Source organism: Furipterus horrens, unplaced genomic scaffold, assembly GCF_987537825.1.
Source record: "Furipterus horrens unplaced genomic scaffold, mFurHor1.1.pri manual_scaffold_1, whole genome shotgun sequence".
NCBI classification, from domain to species: domain Eukaryota; kingdom Metazoa; phylum Chordata; class Mammalia; order Chiroptera; family Furipteridae; genus Furipterus; species Furipterus horrens.
The window spans coordinates 47,205,701-47,232,549 of NW_028327171.1; the positions used below are offsets into that span (position 1 = coordinate 47,205,701).

General features: G+C 37.5%; 1 protein-coding gene across 3 annotated transcripts; it reads right to left on the reverse strand.

Annotated features, from left to right (window-relative positions):
* Positions 1–1,372: 1,372 nt before the first annotated feature.
* On the reverse strand, positions 1,373–25,577 carry TBCCD1 (TBCC domain containing 1). 3 transcript variants are annotated; one of them, XM_090275152.1, is made up of 8 exons: positions 25,508–25,577; positions 22,880–23,258; positions 17,172–17,282; positions 13,508–13,874; positions 11,531–11,717; positions 10,917–11,414; positions 6,921–7,071; positions 1,373–2,218 (listed from the first exon to the last, which is right to left on the reverse strand). In XM_090275152.1, the coding sequence occupies exons 2-7, from the start codon at positions 23,213–23,215 to the stop codon at positions 6,942–6,944; spliced, it is 1,629 nt and encodes a 542-aa protein (XP_090131278.1). In that variant the 5' UTR covers positions 23,216–23,258; positions 25,508–25,577; the 3' UTR covers positions 1,373–2,218; positions 6,921–6,941. The 3 variants fall into 3 exon arrangements, with proteins under 3 accessions (XP_090131278.1, XP_090131275.1, XP_090131282.1); XM_090275149.1 differs by having other exon boundaries at positions 17,172–17,327; XM_090275156.1 differs by lacking the exons at positions 1,373–2,218; positions 6,921–7,071 and adding an exon at positions 7,239–8,716 and having other exon boundaries at positions 17,172–17,327.
* Between the last annotated feature and the right edge of the window lie 1,272 nt (positions 25,578–26,849).

Sequence of the window (26,849 nt, forward strand, 5' to 3'; positions counted from 1 at the left end):
AGATTGGTTTCCCCAGTGCTAAAATCCAGGAACAGCTACAGAGTTAAGAGGCACAGAGACATTTATACTCGGCTGGTTTCAAATCAAACATTTGCTTAGTCATGAGAATAGGATCCAAAAATTTAGTCAGTCATTTAGAAGCTATTGATCTAGAAAAACAATTGGGATTATGAAATAAAAGGAAAGCTTCAGTACCCACTTTAGTGCTTACCAAGCCTTTTTGCACTATAGACTGGGCTGAGGCAAAACACCAAAATTCAGCCAGTTTTCAAAATAAAAAATGAAAAAGGTCCTCTTACCTGGGTAATTTGATTTTTTAGAAATCAGCAGATGAGTCAAAAGGATATCCCCTATTTCTGAACAGAAGTGACATGTTGCAAAACAACATAACTTACATAGCTAAAGGCAGTGCATGATCTTGTGTTTGAATAAAGTCACTGCAAAGGACATCTTTCAAACAATTAGCAAAAATTTTAATATAAATTATATATTAGATAATACTATTGTACCAGTGTTAAACTTCCTAAATTTAATCATTGTACTATGACTAAGTATAAGAATGTCTGTGTTTTTATGAAATACATGCTAATGTATTTATGAGCAAAGGTCCAAGATATCTGCAATCTACTTTCAAATCATTGAGCAAAAATAAAGTAATAATACTATATAAAATGGTAAAGTGAATGCTGCAAAATGTTAATGCCTGGTGAATCTAGAAAAAGGGTATATAGGAATTCACTCTCACACAGGTTCTTCAAGTAGAATTTTTACACACACACACAACAGTTCTAATCCATAAGAAGGGGTGCTACCTATGTAACCTGAGAGACAGAAAACTACTATGGGGATTCCTGATTTTGCAAAGGTTTAGCTAAGCCAACTTGCTACTTACTGGATGGCATTTCTCTGCGATATCTTACTGGGACCTGTTTAGAGAACATGTGGGCACTTAATACACCCGTGACTTTAGAGATGAGATTACACCTTACATACGCTCACAAACAAACAAAACAAATCAACTGTTCCTCAGTTTTCTTTCCCTGGTCAACTATATTTTTCTCAAAAGTCCCACTTCCTCAATTTTCCACTTACTAAGTATCCAACAAATATTTTTATAAATGAGATGCCACCAAGATATATTATATTCAATTCAGAAAATGGCAAATGTGTCTTGATATGAAGAAGATTACTGGGAAACAAAGTGTTAAGTTATATGCTTATGCTCTGAATTTTATAAAGTTTAAAGAAAGTAATTAATATCATTATTTTAATTAACCAATAGCAATTTACAAAACACACTTCTATCAAATGTTTGATAATGCTCTGTTTGCTTGAATTTCATCTTAAAATAAAAACTACAAAAACCTCAGAATTAAAACATTCAAAAGTTTAATTTTCACTTTAGAAATAAAGGATCAAGCCCTTTTTGGATATAATTACTAATTAAATGGTCAATGAGCATATGAAATGTTTATCAGCAATTGGATTCATTTTACTAATTTGATCATTGTTTTATGTTATCTTAAAGAACACAACTTTCTCAATCAAATGTAAACTTTATTTTGGTATAACATCACAGAATAACATTGGAAACCTTTTCTAAATTTAAAGCGAAGCTTTATCTTTTTATCAAAAGGAGAAAATTACTTTTTAGAGCATGTTTATTGAAATTCTGAAACAGAAAATGAAAAATAAAGACTTTACAGTTTCATTAAGTTTTATACTTTAAGGACTAAAATATCTTTGTATAAAACTATCTCTGCTACATTTATATATATCAACAATCATACTTTCTTCCCAATTATTTTTGAAAAGAGTAGCAATTTCCTTTTAAATAGATAGAAAGAACTATAAAACTCTTAACCCCAGAAAGGATGAAACCCTTTTATAATACAAATTAAAATGTGAAGTTAACTTGAAAACCTACATTCAATCACTTTAATATTAACCTATACAACAGGACTGGCTTCATCAACTTTTCCATTTTGGCATCACAAAGATAAATCTTCTGATGTTCTATAAATAGTACATTTATATGATAGTCAGAAGTTTGCCTAAAAGTCAACTGAAATGGTGATAAGTGAGTATAAAATGGACATCAAGGAAAGGTCTTAAATAGGAAGAAAAAGCCCCAAAGTCTTTTTAGCAGCAAAAGCACCTTTCCAATTTAATTTCAAGATGTACATCATCTTCCAAACATTCTCATGCTTCCAGGGCCCTAAAGAGAAAAGAAAAGAATTAAAATTAACTTAATTTTCTATTGCTTTCATGCAAATATTTAGAAAAAAAACCTTTGCAATTATAAAATCACATAAATTATTAAGGTCACATGAAAATTAGAATACAAGTTTAAAATTAATCATATTCCTTTTTTTCCTGAGAAACACATTAGTTCATAATAAAAGAAATGTATACATAAACGTTAAACATTGGCAGGTTATGGGGATTAGTTTAAACTAAAATTTTACCCTGTTATAGTTCCCATTTCCTTATAGTCTTCATCAGATTTCCAATTCTTTTTTTTAAAGTATATTTTACTATGTTGTTACAGCATCACATTTTTTCCCCTTTGCTCCCCTCTGCCCAGTACTCCCCTTCCCTCCAGCAATCCCAGCCCCCTTAGTTCATGTCCATGGGTTGTGCATATAAGTTCTTTGGCTTTACCCTTTCCTATAGAATTAATAACTTCCCTATGTCTATTTTGTACCAAACAATTATGCTTCTTAATCCCTGCTCGATTTCCCCAATTCTCCCCTTTCCCCCTCCCAGCTGATAACCCTCCAAATGATCCCCATACCTATGATTCTGTTCCTATTCTTGTCTGCTTAGTTGGATTTTGTTTTTATTTTTTAGATTCAGCTGTTGATAGTTGTGAATTTGTTGATATTTAAATGTTCATAATTTTGATCTTTTTCTTAAGTAAGTCCCTTTGACATTTCATATAATAATAGTTTGGTGACGATGAGTTCTTCAAGCTTTACCTTGTCTGGGAAACACTTTATCAGCCCTTCCATTCTAAATGATAGTTTTGCTGGATAGAGTAATCTTGGTTGAGGGTCCTTGCTTTCATCACTTTGAATAGTGCTTGACAGTCCCTTCTTGCCTGCAAAGTTTCTTCTGAGAAATCAGCTGAAAGTTTTATAGGCACCCTTTTGTAGGAAACTCTCTGCTTTTCTCTTCCTGCTTTTAAGATTCTCTCTTTATCTTTCACCTTTGGCATTTTAATTATGATATGTCTTGGTGTGGTCCTTTTTGGGAGTAGCTTGTTTGGGACTTTCTGTGCTTCCTGAACTTGTATAACTATTTCCTTCACCAAATTTGGGGAGTTTTCCTTCATTATTTTCTCACATAAGTTTTCAATTTCTTGCTCTTCCTCTTCTCCTTCTGGCAACCCTATGGTTCGCAAATTTGCATGTTTGAAGTTGTCCCAGAGGTTCCTAAGCCTCTCCTTATTCTTTTCAATTCTTGTTTCCTCATTCTGTACTGGTTGACTGTTTTTTCTTCCTTATGTTCCAAATCATTGATCTGAACCCCGGTTTCCTTCCTGTCACCATTGATTTTGTGTGGATTTTCCTCCGTTTCATTTAGCATAGCTTTCATTGCTTCCCTTATGTGTTTGCCATTTTTAAGGATATCTGTGAAGTCTGTGAGCATCTTTATCAACAGTGTTTTGAGCTGGTTATCTTGTTTGTTAGGTTGGCTATCTCCTCATTGCTTAGTTCTCCCACTGGAACCTTGATCCATTGCCCCTTTTGGACCATACTTTTCTGTCTCCTCAACTTGACAGGCTCCTGTGTTTGTTTGCCTCTGTATCTTAGATAGAGCTGTTGCACCTGTTACATTGTAAGGGGCAGAGCCTTAGGTATTCATCAGTACAGGGCGACCAGTTTCACCATGTTGTCGTGCTGTATGTGCTGAGGGGTCTGAGAGGGAACAATGCCATTTGCTCAGCACTTGCCCCTTTTCCAGGCATTTCTCCCACTTCTGTATGGGACTGGCACCTCTCTAGCTGTTGCCTTGGCTGTCGTTCCCAGAGTGGGTGGGTCTGTGGATGTTCTAGGACCATGGGGGTCCTTTAAACAAGTGGACTCTGCTGAGGGACCAACAGTTTCTTCCTCTGCCCCAACCACCACTGGTTTGCACAGTCAGAAGCAATGAGGCTTTATTTTCCCTGGTGCTGGGACCGTGAGCTGTGTGGTCTGGTCTGGTGCTGGGAGCGCTCCCCAGGTGTCCCTCCTGACTTTTTAAAATGTATGACTGCACTTTTTGCCAGCCTGCTGCTGCCACCACCACACACATCCTCTCCACTCCAGCTCTGCCCCTCCTTCCTGTCTGGATGAGTATTTCTTCTTTATATCTTTGTTTGTTGGACTTCCATGCAGCTCGATTTTCTGGAACTTCTGGTTGCCTCTAGTTTTGAGGTAGTTGTATTACTTCTTAGTTGCGGAGGGAGACACAGCGTGTCTGTCTAGGCCCCCATCTTAGCTGGAAGTCCCAATTATAGATTTCCAATTCTTAACCTTAGCATGAACTGACTAAATATCATAAAATTCCTTTTTAACAAAAAGTAATACTTCTAAAATGTAAATAACATATAAAGTAAACAATAAGTTCACAGGTTTGAAAAATAGTTGAGCAATTAGTCAACTGTTAAACATATGGCCTTCTACTCCTAGGTATGTACCGAATAAAAATGAAAATATGTCTACGCAAAAACTTGTACACAAAAGTACATAGCAGCATTATGCACAAAAGCTAAAAAGTGGAAACTCAAATGTCCATCAACTGATGAACAGATATACAAAATGTGGTATATGCATACAATGGAATATTATCCAGTTATAAAAAGGAATGATATACTGACACATAATACATTAATAAACCTGGAAAACTATGTTGAGTGAAAGAAACCAGACATAAAGGTCACATGTTTTATGATTCTATTTTATGTGAAATGTCCAGAGTTGACAAATTAAGAGACAAAAAGATAGTGGTTGCCAGGTACTGAGGGAAGAGGAGATATTCACAGGTGGAGGAATAGGGAGTAACTGTGTGTTTGGGGTTTATTCTTAGGGTGATGAGAATGTCTATATTTGTTAATGGTGATGGCTGCACAAACATGTGAATATAATAAAAGCTGCTGAATTCTTCACTTTAGAAAGGTGATCTTTATGTTAAGTGAATCATACCTCAATAAAAATTAAAAATAAGTTTTTCCCCACTGAGTCTCATTTCTCAAAGACAAATACTGTTTATAATTTCTTTATATCTTTTCAGACATTTTAAGGCATATAATTAACATATAAATATGTGTGATAATCCCTCTCTTTTTTCAACACACAGGGAACATTTAACACACATTTGCCCCAAACTTCCCACTCTTGGATAAGTGATTATTTATTATCAGCATTCGGATATACTGAATTTTTTTTAAAGATGAATTCCATGGCATCAATGCATCAGTTCATTAGGCACTAACCCACTATTGAGAAGCATTTGGATTGTTCCCAGTCTGCAGCTATTTCAAACAGTGCTGCAATGAACATACTTTCTACAGAGACCTGTCCACACATGAGTGTATCTATAAGATAAATCTAAGAAGTGAAACTGCTAAGTCAAAGAATGTGTATTTTTAATGTTGATTTTGTCAAACTATCCTCCAAGACAGTTGCACAAATTTACACTTTCCCCAGTGGTAAGTGAAATGTCTTGCCAGTGTTGTAACATGCATACCATCAGTTTTTGATCCTTGCCAATCTGATACATAAAAAACAGCATCCTAGATTTCTTTAATTTTAAGTGAAAGTGAGAATCTTTGTGTTTTATTTTTCTACCTATTTATGTCCTTTGTTTTTCTGTCATTCTTTAAAAATATTTTAAAATGGCAAAGCAAATTTATATAAAAATATTATGTATTTGGATTAAATAATTTCCATTTTAAATTTGTGTCTATCTATGTTCTCTCTCCTCCACTGAATTTGTGATCTCCTAGAGTTCATTATTAAAATCTTCATTTGGATTAATTCTGGTAACTTATTAATGCTCACATGAAATTAACAAAAACCAGCTACCATATTTTTTACTCCATAAGATGCACTTTTTTTCCCCCAAAAAGTGGGGTAAATGTCTGTGCATCTTATGGAGAAAATATTGCGTCACAGATCGTGGTGTGTATTACCTGACCTGTCTGTGAAGGATAAAACTGTTGTACGGTCAGTCAAAAAATGTGGCATTAGTAATGCCTTAGATGGAACTGAAGATAGTATCATATATGAAGATAATGAAGAAAGTGATATTAGTGATTGTGAGCACCTGAGCTTCATATATTCTGACACTAGCGATGATGAGTCCTAGGGGTTCCCAGAAAACTAGAAGAGCACTTGAACCTTAAAGTCTCTCCTCATTTGTTAATGACAGTGATGATGGTTCTTAATACAGCTGTTGACTGCTGTTCACTTTACATGGTTGAAATATTATTCTCCCATATTTTATTAAATATTTTAGTACATCATTTGGTTCAGAATTTTTTTTCTTGTTTTCCTCCTCTAAACCTAGGTGCGTCTTAAAAATATGGTAATTTCTTAATCAGTTTGTGTGAGGGGAGTGATGGGAAAGAGGAAAGATGTGTTATAAAGGAGGAATAAAACTTAAAGTTTATGGGGAAAGTAGTGTCTTTGGACAGGACAAATTGTGCCATTATATTTGCCCATAATTCTATAGGGTCCACCTAAATATTTGGGTTGGTCTTCTCACTATGAACTGTGGCAAACACGGGTATATAATGGTCTGTCTATGCCAGTGGGAGTGGTGAAAAAAATTTGGCAACATTTGGTAACATAATATTCTGTGCAGTTTTTTGTACGCTTATAATATTTTCCTAAAGTACTTTGTCTTAAGTGGTCTGCATTATAAATGCCTACCAGTGCTTCGATGTAGGAGTCTTATCCTGCTGCTTGTTTGGACCCTGCTGCAGGCGGCACAAGGCTGTCCAGCTGCTGGAGATGTCCTGTATTAACCAACCACTCATAAAACTTATTCTCCACAAGTATCTGGAACTGCTTCCTTTGATCTCTAAAATTGCAGTTGAGAACAAGAAGAATGTAAAAACACTAATTCGTATTAATTTTACTCCAAGTGATTATATAACACTTTAATGGTAAAGGCTTTAGATTTTATTCCAAGTATGATGGTAAGTCATTAGAGGGGTCAGAGCAGAAAAATGATACAATCTAATAACCTTTAAAAGACTGTGTTGGAAGTTTATTTTCAAATCGATCAACAATTCTTCTGTCTTCCTATAGTCCCCAAATCAAATTGAGTGCTTTCCCTTGGTTTTAGTGTTGTGCTGGATCTCACTGCCTTAATACACAACGATTCAGGGCTAACATTTACTAAGCACCACATTCCAAACTCTGCACATATGCAAGAAAAATCTAGGCAACTAAATACTATAAGAATTCAAACAATAGAACTGGCTTAAAAAGATTTTTTTCAACAATCAATTATATAACATCAATAGAATAATATAATACAATATAATATAATATAATATAATATAATATAATATAATAAACAGTAGTTCCCAGAAAATAATACAGACACTAAGAATCCAGGTTCTAGAATCAGGCTGACTAGTTGTGAATCCCAGCTCCTGTATGACTTTGGGTAAATAATTTAATCTCTGTGTTTCTCAGTTTCCTTTTCTGTAATAGGGTATTTTTACAAAGAATAAATGACTTAATACATAGAAGGTGCTTAAAATAGTACTTGTTGTACAGTAAGTGCTCAATATATATTACCTGTTATTATGGTCATCATCATTCTATGATATGCTAAACTGAGAATGACCAGTTTGCAGCATTAATGTCTTGGTGGCTCAATTCACGATACAAACTAGGTGGAATGTTTGCAAAAAATAGCAGCATTGTCACAACAAATTCCCAGGTAAAGTATGAGTTGTAACTGTTAGTGATCTTTATATTTTTTGGTAGGTAGCGACTATTTTAAGTGTCTAAAGCAATTGTATAACCATGGATATATACAGGGCAGGACTAAAGTAGGTTTACAATTGTGAGTACACAAAACACAGACTTTATTCTTATATTATTATTTATTAATTACTGTACTATTTTCAATACAAATAACTGTAAACCTACTTTTTCCCCACCCTGTATTTCATTCCTTATTCCATATTATGAGAACAAAGCCACAAGAAAACATCCAGAAAAAACTATGGCTGGATCAAATCTTTTTTCAATTGCTATTTCTCTTAAAATAAACTTTATTCTAACAGGACAGGTCTCAGATATTCTGGGTAAACGATTTTACCCAGAAGATGTGTCTCACAAACACATCATTAAGCAGTGTCTCAGATAAATACTACTAAACACAGTACAGCACACACCTCTATACACAGTGTTTTACACACACACATTACTTATTGAACCTTCACATAATTCATAACAGGTGGAGAATATACTTACTTAACACATATGATACAATTAAAAGCCAGAGAAGTTAAATGACAGACTCAACATCACATAGTAAAGTGGCATGGTCAATACTAATTTCTAAGTCTGAGTACTTTCCAGTAAAATACAGATACAGCTACCCAAAGGACACTAATCTTGCCTTGACTGGTGTGGCTCAGTTGTTTGGGTGTCATTCCACAAAGTGAAGGGTTTGATTCCCGTTCAGGGCACATGCAGGTTCAGTCCTGGTCAGGGCACGTATGAGAGGGAACCAATCAATGTTTCTCTCTCACACTGATGTTTCTCTCTCTCTCTTTCTCCCTCCCTTCCCCTCTCACTAAAAATAAAGAAAAACTTAAAAAAAAAAAAAGAAAAAGAATACTAACCCTAAAATCTAATAAAAGATCTAATTAAAATAAGCATTTTTACTTATATATCAAACAGCAGTCTGAATCATCAGAAATAGAAACATTTTAGAGTGGCTTCAATTTTCCAAAATAATGACAACCAGAAAAAAAAGTAGTAGGGAAATGAAATACAATTATTAAGGAGTTTTTCTGTCTTAGGGAAAAGTCATAATGATCAAGATATTATCAGGATATATGGCATTTACTGTAAAGATCCCCCCAAAGAACTTGATACCCATTTCTCAAACTTGCTACAGCTCTCATGTGGACAATGCTATAATGTTATAGAAGAAGAAACTCTTCATCTTTTGGAACTGTGTTTCCTATGTTCCTTTCCTAATATCGTTAACAAATAAAATTTGACTAAATACCAAAATATTTGTATGGACAATAATTATTTATTCTGAGTATCCACCACTTTCAAGATGTATATGGTATTCTTTTCAGAAGAAAATTGATTAATCAAAAGTTTCTAAACTGGGCTCCAATTTTCGGAGACACCTTTGATTTTCTTGTGTTCTTCACAAAATCTTACACTGAATCCTGCCTTCTGTCAAAAGTATTTCTGGTCCACTCCCTTTCCCTCCACTCCAGTCCAGTTTCTTAGTCTAGTCCATTGCAACATCACCCTGACTTCCCTCTTTCAAATCTCTCTAACCAGAGGATCTTGAGATATGCCAACCATGTTTCCTTACACATTTTAAAATCTGCCATGGCATCTAATAAAGTAGCTTGCATACTATAGGCATTTTATAAATCAGTGGTTCTCAACTTTCCTAATGCCATGACCCTTTAATACAGTTCCTCATGTTGTGGTGACCCCCAACAATCCCCAACCATAACTAAAGCATAGTGATTAATCACAAAAACAATATGTAATTATATGTTTTCTGATGGTCTTAGGCAACCCCTGTGAAAGGGTCATTCGACCCCCAAAGGGGTCACAACCCACAGGTTGAAAACTGCTGTTATAAATGTTCCTGAATAAATGAAACAGTTTTCTGTACTTCAGTTCACTATTCAAAACCTTTTAATGGCTCCTACTGCTTAATTCCATTTAAGTCTTAATTTTCACTGCCTCGCACTCAAGATTCTATATAACCTGGCTCAATCTACCATCCAAGTTTAAGTACCACTATTCCATAATGAGAATCCTATTTCAGCAATTGATTTCCAAGATACCTAAGGTCTACTTCTGCTTCCACATCTGCTCCTCTAGTGATATTAAAAGTATTCTGCTCCATCTTCACTTCCTATCCAAACTTAACTCATTCTTTGTGATCCAACCCAAATTGTACTTCTTCCATTAATCTTCCCTACCTATTACATGGATGTTTTCTAAAGTGCTCTAAACCAGGCAGTGCTCCTGGCTTCTGGAATCAGAGATCAATAGTCTTAAAATTTTGTGGTGGACATAATAAACCACAACTATCTACTATCACAGCATGTTATTAAAGATAAGAGTTTAGTAATCAAAAGTAGGAAGAAAATAATCTCATAATAAAACAAATATTTTAAATTGACCAAATTTAGCTTTATCTGACAACACTGTATGGATTAGGGAAACATGGATTAGGGAAAACTTTGACAAAAACTAGCATTAGTACATGGACTAGCACGAAGAGTCTGTCTGTGGTATGGTGAAGCCAGGAAATCAGTATTTTTAACAAGCCCCTTGGATGATGCTAATGCATGAGCAAGTCTCAGAACCACCAACATAGTGTAGAAGAGTCAATTAAAAACTAAAACCTATCCTAAGTATAGGATTATGTGGCATACTCTTGTATGATCTTCCATTCATGTAAGTTTTATATCTGCCAACAAAATTTAAGCATCTTTAAAAAAGGAAGTCTAATACTTGAGTATCCACTCACTCATCTCCCTAAGCAAACAGTGCCTGAAATACCTGAAACACAAGCCTTATATGAAGACATACTATATATTTTTATTACTTTAACACAGCTATAACTATGTGCAGATTAATTTGCTTTCCATAGAATTTTACTAAGAAAGATTATTACTTCTAGAAAATACTTACTTTGTCAAACGAGCCTCCTTCACTGTTTTCTGCCAGATTTGTATCTTTTGTTCTCTTTGCCCCAGTGCTTTCTGATATGCAGATGGAAGACCCCCAGGTATCTCTGTTGTGTCCCCTTCCATTTCAAAGGGAATAATAAATACATAGAATTCACAAGGTGGTAAGAGTCTGAAGACATTTGTGTCTCTGTTTTCTCTACACACAATCATTGGATTATCCCAATAGTTAGGCACTGTAGCAAGGCCAGTTCTGGCCATATGGTCCTCCAGCATTGGGTAATGGGTGTGAAAAGGGGCAAGAGTTACTTTGTGGTTCCCAGAGAGAATAAGTGGGCGTGTAGGTGTCAGAACGTGGAAGATGCAGCCTATAGTAGAAGAGATAGACAAACGACGACAAACAGCAATGACTTTAATGTTGTCACAGCTGTGGACGTGGAGAGCAGTCTGTACTGGGCCGAGGATGAAGGTGCTATTTCTGCACTTCTCAACTGTCACAGATCTGAAAATGAAAAACTGAGGTAAATTCTTGTGAATGACAATAAGATAAAAATATCTGACTACAAAATTATTCTCTGATGGTAAAAAAAGATTAATCACGATGAAGATTACGCTTACCGTAAGGGAGAGAGCAGATATATAAAAGATTCGTTGCAACGATGAATCTTTACGTGTGCCCCCACCAGAGTATCTGAGCTCTTGGCCAATGTCTGCCTGTAAACCTGGCTCATCACCACCATGCGGTGCATCCTAGGGGCCACATGAGTATTACAAGCAATCTTAGCTCTTTTGGTCGTCCCTTCAACTATTTGAAAAAATATAAATAAATGAAATAGTTTCAAATGAAAGAAAAACAACAACCATATGATGTTACACACATCTACATGTAAACATGGCTAAAATTAGAGATATGTGAAGTTTAAAAAAATGTTAGATCTGGGTATGGGTAAAGAGGTGTTTGCTATCTATTATCTGTACTTTTCTGTACATTGCAATATTTCATAACTTTTTGGTATAAAAAAATTTTAAACCTATAATCCATTCAAGATTGCCAAGACAGATCTAAGGTATTTTTTATTTCTATCCTTCAAATTAAGTTATGTGCCCATGGCTATACAGCTGGTGAGCTGGACAGCTGGGCCAACTCAAATACCTTGTTCTCCAAGTTGCCTTAATTTATCATCCCTACCCTTAAATAATCTCTTTAAATCGCCATAATACTAATTCTGAGTCCCTCCTAAGTTACTCACCACATCAGTCTACGAATTCTTTTTTGGTTTTTGTCTTTACTCCCAATATCATTACTGAGAGCATACCTTCCTCTTAAACACAGTGCCTTGCACAAACTGACAAAAAGGTTTGTGCAGATTGCCCTCCTAACACAGTCCTGCCACTATGTGGTTGACTTCTCAGGCTGTACTTCCCTGCAGGCCATCAGGACAGCCTTGTGAAGAAGAGTGGCCAAATGTGAAGAGATCACTTAAGTATGCTATTATTCTTTGAAAAAAATAATCCTTCCTATTACCTTATATAATATGTGGTTGTTGTAGAAAAATTTTAAATACTAGTGGTAAAAGAAAATAAAATTATTTGTTATCCTACTATCTATCCCTGTTAACCTTTTAGTATAATCCTAAGAGGGTAAATATCCTTTTCTCCCCATACCAGTGCCTACCCTAATGTTTAAAAATTTACTTGAACCTATATTTTTTTATCAACATCAAGAATTATGTAGTATTTCCTATGTATCTGTGGGAGTCTTACATATCTGAGTCTTTAATCTCATAACAGAGTAATAGCTTAGTTGGACATAGAATTCTTAGAGCACTGTTTTTGCTCAAGATTTCTGTTTTTTAACATTATAAAAATTTGATACAAAACTGATATTTTTCTTACTTTGTCTTTATCTTTGAAACTCAAAGATTATGAAAGTATATTCTAAGTGTTTTTTATTAATTTTGTCTGGTATTTGCCTCAGTATAGGCACCTCCTTCTCTTTAACTTATACTTGGGTTCATCTTCTCTTCAAACTTATACCTGGGCCCCTACAAGTCATATAGCACCTGCACCTATCTTTTTAGCCATCGCTGGACTAATGGGATTAGATAAGGATGCAACCAAGGCCAGAGTCTCTGTATGATAAATTTAAATCTCAGTTTAGAACTATCTAGTCTGCTTATGTCTGTGGAGCTGACAAGGACCTCATCTCTGCACCAACTCTCTGAGGTTAACTGCGTAATGGCCAAATTCTGCTGTGGTGCATAGGAAACAGGAAAACCTCAAGCAAATGTGCCTATGAGAATGAGAGGAAGGAAGAGTCCAAAAGAGAAAAGCAGAGCAAAAAGAAGACTAATTGAAGTAGGAGTTTCTGTTAATGGAAATCAAAATGACTTAGACTAATAAACCAGTTCTCTGAGACTGATGCTGCCTTGAGAGAAAAAGGCATATATATACAAGAAAAATGTCCCCTTTTTATCTTTAACAGTAGCCAATATTTTTTAGTTCTTCTATAGAAGATGTTTGATCACTAATACACCAGAAAACACTAGGTTCCCTAACCTGTCATTCAATTTAATAGATTAAAATATTAAATACCTTGGTGAGCCCATGCCAATTTCTTTCCAGACTTGAGACAAGCAGAGGTACCAAATGGATTCTCAGTCAAACAGGCTCTCAACCAGGCTTCCAGCTTGTAGAAAGAAAAGGTCTTAGAGATCTTTGAGAACCCACTTTCTGCATGTAGTGGTTGCCACAGTGCAAGTTCATGAAGTGGATATATCTTCCTTGCTCTCCTCACTGTACCTTCAATAAGAAAGCTGAGTGCCACAACAGCTTCTCTAGAGACTAGACTACTATTAGTTGAATGAGAGGATGTAGTGAGTTGTTCTGGATCTAAAAGCAGCTCAAGGAGATCTGACAGATGATCACAGACAAACGCTTGGTGACTGTAATCATTCCAGTTCTAAAAAAAGATCAAAAGAAAGGACTCTTAACAGAATAAAAAGATTCTACAAGACCTGAAATTTTTATATTTTAATTATTTTGTATTTATGCTTTGCCTCAACCTCAACAAACCATTTAAGGTCCAAGTAAACCTTATAAAGTCTTTTGTGTGTGTGTGATAGGTATAAACAGATTCTCTCTCAATCTTAGCCAATTCAAAATACTAATAGCTAACCCTTAGTAAGTGCCAAACCCTAAGTATTACACAAAGTTTAACATATTTAATCCTAACAACAATCTGAAGATAGCACATTTTACAGATGAAGAAAAGAGAAACGTTTAAAAACTCATTCAAGGTCACAGAGCTAGTAAATACTCTGAAAGTTCCAGACCAAACATAAAATAACCACACTGAACATTCATTCATGAAGCATTGGGTTTCTTTATTTACCTGCTCAAATTACAGAAAAAACTTCAAATTCCACTGGATGAAACAAAGCAACTAACATTATAGTAACTAAATTTAAGAGAGGGTTACAATTTTGGGATTAAGCTTTGAGTTGGCAGATGTCCCAGTGACTTGGCTTATTCATTTGACAGATATTTTTTGTGATATGAGCAGTGGTAAGTGACTAATTATGAAAATTAACTAAGACATACATGCTTCCTGTTCTCAAGAACACAGTCTATGTAGTGAAAAGAGAATATAAACAAATAACTGTAACACAATGAGGTAAGACCTATAGCAAAGCTTCCTCCTGGACAAAACTACAGAGGCCAGGTAACGGCATTGTCCCTTTTCTGAGTCCTCCCCCACGAACAGCCATAGAGTGGTGACACCATATGTGAGAAATTCATCAACCTGGTTCACATGGGTTGCCCTGCACTGGTGATTACCTAAGATTCCATCCCATCCAATTTATGGGTGTGCTTTTCTACAATAGGCCATGCTACTAAAACAGGGAGTCGAAGCAGCTCTCAGCTCTACCTAATACATAGAAACAAACACAGGGAGGCTGCTAAAATGAAAAGACAAAGAAATATGTCCCAAATAAAAGAAGAGAACAAAACTCCAGAAAATAAAAAAAGTGGAGATAAGCAACCTATCAAATGCAGAGTTCAAAACACTGGTTATTAGGATGCTCAAGGAACTCACTGGGTACTTCAACAATATAAAAAAGACCCAGGTAGAAATAAAGGCAGAAATGAAGGTTACACTAAGTGAAATAAAGAAAAATTTACAGAGAATCAACAGTGGAGGGGATGAAGCTGAATATCAAATCAATGATTTGGAACATAAGGAAGAAAAAATCAATCAGAAAAACAAGAAGCAAAAAGGATCCCCCCCCAAACGAGGACTGGGTAAGAAGCCTCTGGAACAACTTCAAATGTACCAACATTCGAATCACAGGGGTACTGGAAGGAGAAGAGAAAGAGCAAGAAGTTGAAAACTTACTTGAAAAAATAATTAAGAAAACTTCCCAAATTTGGAGAAGGAAATAGACATACAAGTCCAGGAAGCACACAGAGTCCCGAACAAGCTAGACCCAAAGAGAACCATGTGTCTTGCTGTGGTTCTCTTTGGGTCTAGCTTGAAGACACATCATAATTAAAATGCCAAAGGCTAAAGATAAAGAGAGAATCTTAAGAGCAGTAAGAGAAAAGAAGAGAGTTATCTACAAAGGAGTTTCCATAAGACTGTAACCTGATTTCTTAAAAGATATTTTGCAGGTTGGAAGGGATTGGCAAGAAGTATTCAAAGTGATGAAAAGCATGGACCAACAGCCAAGATTGCTCTACCCAGCAAAGCTATCATTTAGAATGGAAGGGCAGATAAAGTGTTTCCCAGACAAGGTAAAGCTAAAGGAATTCATCATCACCAAGCCATTATTATGTGAAATGTTAAAGAGACTTATTAAGAAAAAGAAGATCAAAACTACGAACATTAAAATTTCAACAAACTCACAACTATCAACAATTGAATCTAAAAAACAATCTAAGCCAACAAGCAGAACAGAAACAGAATCATATATATGAGAATCATTTGGGGGTTTATCAGTTGGGAGTGAAAAGGGGGAGAATAGTGAAAAACATGCAGGGATTAAGAAGTACAAATTGATAGGTACAGAATAGCAGGGGAATCTAAAGTACAGTATAGGAAATGGAGAAGCCAAAGAACTTATGTGCATGAGCCATGGACATGAACAATGGTGTAGGGATTGCTTGAGGTAGTGGGGGGTACCACGTGGAGGGGGGCAAAGGGGGAAAAATTGGGACAACTTTAATAGCATAATCAATAAAATATATTTAAAAAAACATCATCTCTAAATGGTGTTCATTCAGCAGGAACATGTGAAAACAGCAGGAAATGGCTGACATCTCTGATACATCTGGACTTGCACATGCTGAATTTAAGGTAGAGATATGGCATTTATATCAGGGTGATCTAGAATGCAGAAAAACTCAGGAGTCATTGAAATATGTGAAGTCATGGAAAGAGAAAGAATTACCCTGAATAACTATGTCAAATGAGAAGACAAAACTGTCACAGGCAGGATACTAAGGGAATAGTGGCTTATACGGGCCAAGGGGGAAGAGGCTCATGAGGACTGAGAACAAAGAATTGGAAGGAGAACCAGAGGAGAATAAGGAATATATGGGTGAAAAGATTTCTCTGAAAAAGGAGATTAAAGGGTTTGCACATGGCAAAAATACTAAGATCTACATTTTACTTAAAAGTTTTAAAAAATACTTTTACATAAACAAATAAAGACATTTTGGGTTTCTTTATAAAAACAGAAAAGTATAAATTTTCTAAAACTCATGATGTGAAACAGTTAAATTTAAGTTCTAGGATATATCACATCATAAATAATTACTTAAGCATGCTGACCTTAAGTATACTTAAGCATATTACCTAAACATATGAGAAGATATTTTTACAGAACTTCTTTCAGTAGATTTCAACAGACGTGACAAACACTGCATCTTCTTACTTATCCTTAGTCAAAGAGGTAAATTCAAATTCATTAACATCTACAAAAATGGGAATGCTGATAAGAGTATAGTGAATGATTTGCCGGAAAATCATGTAAGTGACTTTTGTACCAGTAAAGGAATTGAAATCACTTCTCTATGTTAAGATTACACATATTGATTTTGTTTTATAATTTGGAAAAAAAAAAAGTAAAAAGCAATGCAAAACAAAACAAGCCAGCAAATCAACATAAATCAACCCAACATAATTTCTAATGAAGGCAAACTGTCTCCCTCACATATTGTCTTTCAGAGAAAGACACCAAAATGTAAACAGTACCTTATTATGACAACCGGATTTTTCAGTCAGTTCAGGAGAATGAGATCTGTTTCTGGCAGTGGGCCACTCTTCTCCAATCAAAGATGTCCTCAGTGAGACCTTATTTAACTGCTGTATATACAAGAAGAGCAGGAACTGTAGGGTGTCCACAGAAAGCTGTCCAAGAAGGAAATAAATGATGAACACAGGCCCTAAAACCACATTGAACACTGGTCTACAACTAAACAGATAGTAAGAAAAAATTCATAACAGTTTGCTAATCCTAGGAAGACAAATGTAGAAACATTGCTAGCATTTGATATGTATGTCTCTGATACCCAGATGTAGCAGTTTCTAAACTAATTAAAATAATGATAGAAGGAAACTTGACTTGGGGTGGTGAACACACAATACAATATACAGATGATGTATGATAGAATTGTACCCCTGAAACCTATATAATTTTATTAACCAATGTCACCCCAATAAATTCAATTAAAATAAATAAATAAACTAATTAAACTGGAGTCACCTTCTTGGAAAGCTATGTAGCATCCATGGCCACAAACACTCTTTCCCAAAACTGATGAAGAAGAAAGAAGTACATACTGTTTAAAAGTATATTATTTCAGAAGTTTAAAGTTAACAGTTAAAAAAACAAAACAAAAAAAAGTCCACTTCTGGCCAAGATGGAGGCCTAGACAGACACGCTGCGTCTCCCTCCACAACTAAGAAGGATACAACTACCTCAAAACTAGAAACAACCACAAGTTCCAGAAAATCAAAGTGCAAGGAAGTCCAGCAAACAAGGATATAAAGAAGAAATACTCATCCAGACAGGTAGGAGGGGCGGAGAGGACGCGGTGTGGTGCTGGCAGCAGCGGTGGCAGCAGCAGGTGAATGGAAAGCACAGTTACACATTTTAAAAAGTCAGAAGGAACACCTGGGGAGCGTTCCCAGCTAGTCACCAGAGCAGCTCACTGTCCCAGCTCCAGGGAAAATCAAGCCTCATTGCTTTTGACTGTGCAAACCAGTGGGGGTTGAGACGGAGGCAGAAACTGCTGGTCTCTCAGCAGACTCCGCTTGTTTAAAGGGCCCCCACAGACCTAGAACATCCGCAGACCCACCCACTCTGGGAACGATGGCCAGGGCAGCAGCTAGAGGGGTGCCAGTCCGCTGCGGAAGTGGGAGAAGGGCCTGGAAAAGGGGCAAGTGCTGGGCAGGCAGCATTGTTCCCTCTCAGACCCCTCCCCCGCATACAGCACCACAACCTGGTGAAATAGGTCGCCCTTTACTAACGAATCCCTAAGGCTCCGCACTTTACAATGTAGTAGGAGTGACAGCTCTCCCTGGGACACAGGAGCAAACAAACACAGGAGACTTCCGACCAAGATGGAGGCCTAGACTGACACGCCCCATCTCTCTCCACAACTAAGAAGGACTACAACTACCGCAAAACCAGAAATAACCAGAAATTCCAGAAAATAAATGGAAGTCCAATGTATGAAGTTATAAAGAATGGTGCTCATCTGGACGGGTAGGAGGGGTGAAGCTGGGGAGGAGAGGTCAAGCTGTGCTGTCTGCAGCAGCAGCAGTAACGATGGCAGAACATCGGTAAGCACAGACACACGTTTTTAAGGGGAGGCAAGAAGCGCCTGCGGAGCACCTCCTGCTGCAGACCAGACCCGTCAGCCTGCGATTCCAAAGTCGGGGAAGGCAGACCCCATTGCCTTGGACTGTGAGGCCAGGTGGGGGTGGGGACGGAGGAGGAGGCTCCAGGTCTCTCAGTGGAGATTGAACAGCAGGAATTCATGTTGGACCCCGACCCCTGCAGAAAACACCCAGTTGCGATGAGTGCACAGGGCTTCCCCCCCCCCCACCCCCATAGCGGAAGAGCTGTGACAGCCCTGCCCAGGAAGCAAAGGTAAACACAAAACTGTTCAGGATGGCACAGATCATGATAGAGATCCCAATCACGCAGCTGACCAGACAGCAAATATCTAATCTAACGAAGCAGCAGATAGAAAATCTTTCTGAGGCACAGTCCAGAGCTTTGGTTATAAAAGCGCTTACAGACCTAACAGCAGGTCTTAAACAAGACAGGGAAAGAATGAAGACTAGTCCTCCTGAAATGAACAAAAACACATACGAAACTAGTGGTGAGGGAAAGAAAACCAGGGATCAAATCAACAAATCAGAACACAGGGAAGGAACGAACAGTCAACCAGTGCAGAAAGAGGAAACGAGAAGTGAGGAAAATGAGGAGAGGCTCAGAAACCTCTGGGACACCTAAATGCGGACCAACATCCGAATCATAGGATTGCCAGAAGGTGAAGAAGAAGAACTAGAAATTAAAAAATTATGTAAAAAAATAATGAAGGAAAACTTCCTTAACTTGGGGAAGGAAATAGACTTACAGGTCCAGGAAGCACAGAGAGTTCCAAAACAACTGGACCCAGGGAGAACCACATCAAGACACATTATAATTAAAACGTCAAAAATTAAGGATAAAGAGAGAATCTTAAAAGCAGCAAGAGAGAAGAGGAGAATTACATACAAAGGGGTCCCAACAAGACTGTCAGCTGATTTCTCTAAAGAAACTCTGCAGGCAAAAAGGGACTGGCAATAAATATTCAAAGTAATGAAAAGCAAAAACCTACAACCACAATTACTCTATCCAATGAAGCTGTCATTCAGAATAGAAGGGCAGAGAAAGTGCTTCCAGGACAAAGTAAAACGGAAGGAGTTCATCAGATCCAAACCACTGTTATATGGAATGTTAAAGGGACTTATTTAAAAGAAAGGATAAAAACTATGAACGTTAAAATGAAAGCTGTATCACAACAACCAACAACAGAAGCTAGGGAATCGAAACAAAGGCAAACTAAGTAGGCAACGAGAGGGGAAAAAGAATTATAGGTACAGGGGACATATTGGGGGGAGGTCAGCAGAGAGGGGGAAGGGGGGAAGAGGGAGGTGGTGCAGGAATTAGGAAGCATAGTAGGAGGGAGTGGAGTAGACAGGAAGATGTTGAGAGGAACTATATGCACAACCAATGGGCATGGACTAAGGGGGGGCGGACAACTGGAGGGAGGGATGTCACTGGGTGGAGGGGAACGAAGGGAAAAGAAATTGGGACAACTGTAACAGCATAATCAATAAAGCATATTAAAAAAAAACCAAAAAACCTTAGCAATATGAGTAAATAAATAAATGGAAATTTAGTTAAGACACAGAAGTCAGTTTACCTAAGGCTCACACAAGGCTTACTAAGAAAGTTTAAAATATCAGTGCAACACCTAAAATTGTATGTAGTTTTTCAGTGTATGTACATTTTGTAGGGAGCAGGCCTCAAGTTTTCATCAAATTCTTAAAGGGATGTTTGTTTGACTTAATGACTGGTCTGATTGTTGTTTACAAGTCATTTCTTATTTGAAGAAGGGTATGATTTGAAGCTCAGATTTTAAAACTCATGATTATCCTCATAGATGCATTCCCATATACATATAAGAAAGGCAAAAGAAATAAAGTAATATACCTGGGACTACAATTCTGTTTACCCTGATTCCCAACCTGATTAAAAATTGCTACTGCTATTCACAGGATCACCTAGACCTTTTCAATCAACTGTCAATGTGGAGCCCCATGTATCTACATATTTTCAAAAATTTATACTTTCTTAAATTCTTTGAGATAACTGTAGGTTCACATGCAGTTGTAAGTACTAAAAGAGAACTCCTACATACCCTTTACCCAGTTTCCTATCCTGTGAAACTATAATACTATATTACGAACAGGATATTAACATTGACAATCAAGATACAGAACATTTCCATAAACACAAAATCTCTCATGATGTCCTTTATAAACATACCCACTTCTCTCCCACACTTGCCCCACCGACCACCACTGATTTTTTCTTCATCTGCATAATTTTATCATTTCAAGAATATTACATAAACAGAATCATATACTATGTAAACTTTTGGGACTGGCTTTTTTAAACTCAGCATAATTTCCTAGTTTTACACATTTCCACTGAACAACTATAAGTTATGTTGTCAGTATCCCTTCATGTACCTGCCTCCCTATGGAACCACGAGATCCTTGTCTTTTTTATTTTTATATTCCTAATAAGAATAAAACCTAGCACATAGTAAGCACTCTTCTACTGTGGCCAGCACATAGTAGGCATTCAATAAGAGTTTGATTAATGAAAAACTGTAATGCCCTTCCCCTCTTCGTTGCTTGCAAAACTTTTCTTCAATCCCCAAAACCTTGTTTAGGTATTACCCCATGTAGCAAAGGCTGGCTAGATGCTAATACCTTTTCTTTTCTTCTTGGGCACACAATCAGATGGAACTTCCCAGGCTCCCTTCAAGTTAGCTATAGTATAACTGTGTTATAGTCAAGGAAATGTGGGTGGATTTTCAAATACCATTTTCAAGCTTCCTAAAAGTTCTCCAAAAAGAAATGGAAGAGGACTGTGAGATCTTAGTGGGCAAGGCTGTGGCAAATTGTATTATATTTGCAACTGTTCACTTCCCTGTCCTTTAAGATGCTTATATGAACAATGGGATTTTCCTTACCTTCTGTGAGGTAGTTTACCCATCCCTGCCTACCCCCCAACCCCCAAACCACCCACTGATTTTAGGCATGGACATATGACAAAACTGGAGCCAATGGAATGAAAGTAGTCATAGTTTATGTTCCACTTCTGAACGAAAGTTTTAAGAGGCATCATGAGTCTCCTCCTGCTCTGTTGCTACTCCCTTCTGTCACAGGAATAGATGACCTACACAGAAACTGTTTCTTCAGCCTGGGCCCCCAAATAAGAACATACAGTGAAGCCACAGCCTGGAAGAGAGCCATACCTAAGATGCAGCCTACATATAAAATAAGCAAGAAATAAAGCTGGGTTACTGTAAGCCACTGGAATGTCATTTTTTGTTTGTTTTTAACTGCAGCAAAGCTGACTAATAGTGGCTCCAAAACAGAAGAAGGTTGGATCCCTGAGTCACTCCTTGGACTACCGCAGTCTAGAGATGCCCTGTGTTGCACTGTTGCATAAATGAGAAATAAACTGTTCTGTGTAAGCCACTGAAATGCTGGATTGCTCGTTACTGTAACTAGCTTAGTCTGATTAATACACTTCCTCTGTGAAGTCCCTCCTGATCATCAGAACTAATCATTCTCTTCTTTATTCTATTTCTGTATGTTATGCATACTTTTATTATTGTACATTTTACACTATTAAATAGCATTTTTTTACACAGCAGCTTCCCCTAATAGTCTATGAGCTCCATGGAGCCATGGAAGCAGAGATACTGTCTGTTCTAATCTTTGAATCCCAGCACATAGCAGATACCCACTGAAAAAGTCAGGTGATTCATATCAGTGGTTCATAAATATTCATTGACCTCAAAGAAGTTTTCAAGTCAATGGAAACATTTCTCTCTCTCAGTTACCGGGTTTTTGTAACATTATTGCTTCAGAAGCGGGTGAACAAGGATTGCTAAGGACTACTTCATTAAATACAGCACTGCCAAATTGGATCTTCTAAAACCCAAATCGTGCTTTGGGATTTCAGTGGTCATTAATCCAAAACCACACACTGTACAACTAGTGTGTACATTAAAATATTTTAAATAAAAATTTTTAATTAAAGAATTTTAAAGTTTATTTCCCAGAGTAATTAAACACACATATGTATACATATAAATCCATACCTGATTTCTCTGCTTTTCGACTTCATCCTCAGATATGCAGCTGGACAGAATCTCAGACCATTCCAGGCGCTCCTCCGGTGTCTTTACTGCAAGACTATCAAATATTTCAAAGTAAAGCCACGCCAGATCCTTAGCCAGCTGCAGCTTCCCACATGCAATGTGCCTCCAGGCAGACCAGTACAGGCGTGGGTAAGCTCCCTCTGTGGCACGGGTTCGCACATAGGTGGATATCTTCCTGAGGTAGTGAAGACTGAATTTGGATGGAGGGGGGACCTGTAAGGCGCCCACTATAAAGGGTTCTGCTTTCACCCAGAGGAGAACTCCAGATTGATCCATATTATCTCTATGTACATCTGTGTAAAAAGGCTTCTTTGCATACCTAGGAAACAAAGTTTCTTCACAAACTGATTTGAAACAAAACTTTTACACATTTTCTTGTAAGGTGACCCCTCCCTTATCTGTTTTTAAATGTACTATATCATTTAAAAAGCAGATATAGCTCAGCAACCAAGAGCAGAACAGATTTTTTTGTTGAGTTCTCATTACGGATTTTTTTGTTGTGCTCTCATTACAATCTATTTAAATAAGAAAAATTTTGTGATAAAACAATTATCTTATTGAACTGATCGAAGTGGTTGTGTTAGGAAAAGTGTATACATGCATAAGGTATCAGTTGAGGAAAAGAAGAAATGGGAAAAAGAGTCACCCTATCACAAGAAATCTTACTCTACTGTGAAGGGGAATACTAATAAAAATTAAGGGAATAAAACTTCAGTCAAATCACTTACATACAAGGATAACTGGTTAATTTGGACGTGTTAGCTGACCATATAAACTCATTAAGAAGCACTAACACAAGACAATTCCCATGCAAATGTAGGCGACAAAAATAGATCAAGGAAAGTTAAAGCTATTCTTGGCAACAGGTATATTCTATTACGTTCAGGTGCAATATCTTTAATTTTGTTTGTTTCTTTGTTATAACAACAATACATACTTTTAATGAAATATTTATAAAATATCTAAAAATTAAAAAGGAGAAAATCATCCACAGTCCCACCACCAAACAGAAACTAGTTAATATTTTACTCATTTTTCTATACATAGATTGGATGTTAGTTTTTGAATTTTCATAGTTGTGATAACAACATATTTACAATTCTGTATTATTTGAAAAGTTTCATAGCACTCTAAATGTACCCCAGCTTATTCAACTGCTCTTCCGTTTTTAGACATTTAGTAAGTTTAAAATTTTCACAAAAACAAGATAGGCAATATATTAATCACTGTTAAAGATGGGTCATGAGCAATGGGGGTCATTTACCTATTATATTTCTGTGTATATTAAAAATTTCCATTATAAAAATTTAAATATTTTTCCCTATTATAAATACTATAATACCACCTTTCTGCATATTTTCTGCATTAGGATTATTTTCCAGAGAAAAATTTCAGATGTGCATTTGTGAAATGAAATAACTGACAATTCTGAAGTTCCTGACATATAGTTCCATTGCTTTCCAAAATGATTCTATCAAATTGTACCTTCACTTGACCCAAGGTACTCTTTCCTGAGCACTCCTCCCACGAAGTAACATCACTTAAAAAGTCCTCCCTCCTATGACTGATGAAAAGTGCTTTATTGTTATTATATTCTGCATTTGATTCTAAGAAAATTGTGCTTCTCTGTGGAATTATCTGTTCAAAAAAATAATTGATATCAATTGAGTGCTTACTATATGCCAGGCAGCATGCTAAATATTTTTCATAATTCACCTCTTTCCATCCTCACAACCCCTTTTAGATTAGTATGATTAGCCCATTTTCAGATGAAAAAATGCCGAGGCTTAGAAAAGTTAAGGGAGTTATCCAGTCACATACTTAAACCACCACAGCCCTGGACTGCAATTCAAGTCTGTGTGACGAGAACTGTGCTGCTTACAAATGTATTTTAAGAACCTAGTTCTTAAACGGGAGTGAATCCAGAAGAGACTTACCAGAATGAACGGCTTTAGACCTGAGGCCATATATGGCCATGTTCCAAGAGGAGGAACAGCGGAGCAGGAACCCAAAGGAAGGGTGTGAGAGGGTAAATGGCAGCTGCTTTCGGATCTGGGAATGGTTTAGCATTGTTCTGAATAAAACTACACGATGAAGTTACCTGAGGAAGATCTTAGTTCCCCCCAAAATGGAGACAGGCTTCTCCGTGAGGTTCTGAGTTCCTAGGTCTGAAGTGTGCCATCAAAAGCCAGGTACTGGAGATGAACCCTCTCTGTATTAACTCCGGACTCGAGAGGAGTAAATTAGTAAACAAACTTAAACCGGGGCTCTTTCCCTCTCCAAAGACTCCCCCGGGGTGCGCTGGGATCAGGGTTTTTCAGACAGGGAGATCAGACAGAAGCCCAAGGCAGTCCTCCAGAAGACTCGTTGCCAACACGGATGCTGTCCTGGGTAGGACGCTGCGTGGGCCACCCGAGAGCTCCACGGGACTTCGGGAACTGAGAAGCCTCAGCTCACAGGGTCCGTAGATGACCGAGACCTGGCAAGAGCAAGGCAGCCTCCCCACTCGGAGCCTGAGGCGTGACAACCCTCCCCTCCCCTCCCCGACGCCGATCTGTGAGCGGTTACCTGCAAAGGCAGGCGCTGCTCCGTTGCACCTTTCCGCGCACCGCTGCCGCCCTCGCCGCGCCCCGCTCGCCTGGCCCGCCTCTCGCCCGTTGCCACGCATACTGCGCAGGCGCGAGGGTTCACGCCACCGACAATTGGAGGACCATATTGCTAGAGCGGCCAACCGCTTCTCTATAGAGGTCTGAGAAAAATTTGGCAGAGGCGGGTAAGCTCCCTGGATTCTGGGACCTGGAGCCGTACCCAGCTGCCTTCTGGTATCGAGCCTTTCAACTCAGGGGAGTAGGAAGTTTCTGTTGCTCCACAGAAATGTGGGCAGGCAATAACTGCTGGAAAGGTCAGCACGCTTTGATCAGTAATATCAATAACGACAGTTTACAGAGTGTCTACTCTGGGTTGGGCACCTGTATGTATAATCTGTCTTCCCAAGAACCCTTTAGGTTAAGTACACTAGTTTTACTGATGAGAAAACTAAGGTGTAGAGGGATGATAGTAATACACCCCCAAGGACACACAAGATACAAATCCAGGCCTTCATGAAACTTTTGGATTCCGCCCAGCAGCAGACATCACTCCTTCCTTTAAACCTCCATTTCATGATTTTCAGCCGTTTCCTGTTTCCTTAGTTCAGTTTATGGTCTCTCTAGCTTTGGTAGATACAAAGGTAAAAAGACCATAAAATGCATTTAGTTTCTCTTTTATGTAGTTTCCTCCTCTAGTAGGCATCTTCCTGAAAGCATAACCTTATCTCTCTGAACTAAGCATAAGTCAAGGAGTAAAGTGCAGGGGCAATCTATTCAAACAAATCTGGGTTACAGTCCAGACTGCACCATTAAGTAGCTCAGTGACCTTGCGCAGATTCTCTCTCTGCCTTTGTTTTCTGCAACAGCATTTGTTGAGCCTGTGTGCCAGGCATAGTGCTAGGCACTAGGATTACAGTATTAAAACAGATAACATCCTTGTTTTGTTGGAGTGTATATTTTAATAGAATAAATAACACATATTAAGGAAGTAAAATAGGATAATATCATATAGTGATTACTGGGGGAGGGAGTCAATGTAAAATTTCAGCTGAGGCCTGAAGTATAAGAAGCCAGCATACAAAGATTACAGTCAAAGCAACATTTACTCACTGTTCTAAGGTACCCTTCCATATAGCTAAGAATAGAACAATTAGTTTAATGCTCTCATGAAATTGGCATTCCAGTGTACCGGAGTAGGGAGGCAGGGATGGAAACAGTAAAATAAAGCAAGGTGGTGTAAGAAAAAGGGATTCAGCAGGGGCTAATTTTGATTGGTTGATCAGGGAAGTCTTTTGAGGTGGTGGCATTTAAGGTAATTATCT

What these genes read in the sequence shown, in the direction of transcription:
- TBCCD1 (XM_090275149.1), bottom strand. Translation starts at nt 23,215, where the DNA reads ATGGATCAATCTGGAGTTCTCCTCTGGGTGAAAGCAGAACCCTTTATA. An exon ending in ATTGGCATGGGCTCACCAAG is followed by an intron (nt 11,718 to 13,507) that starts GTATTTAATATT and finishes TTTTTCAAATAG; the next exon opens with TTGAAGGGACGACCAAAAGA. An exon ending in AAGGAGGCTCGTTTGACAAA is followed by an intron (nt 7,072 to 10,916) that starts GTAAGTATTTTC and finishes CTGCAATTTTAG; the next exon opens with AGATCAAAGGAAGCAGTTCC.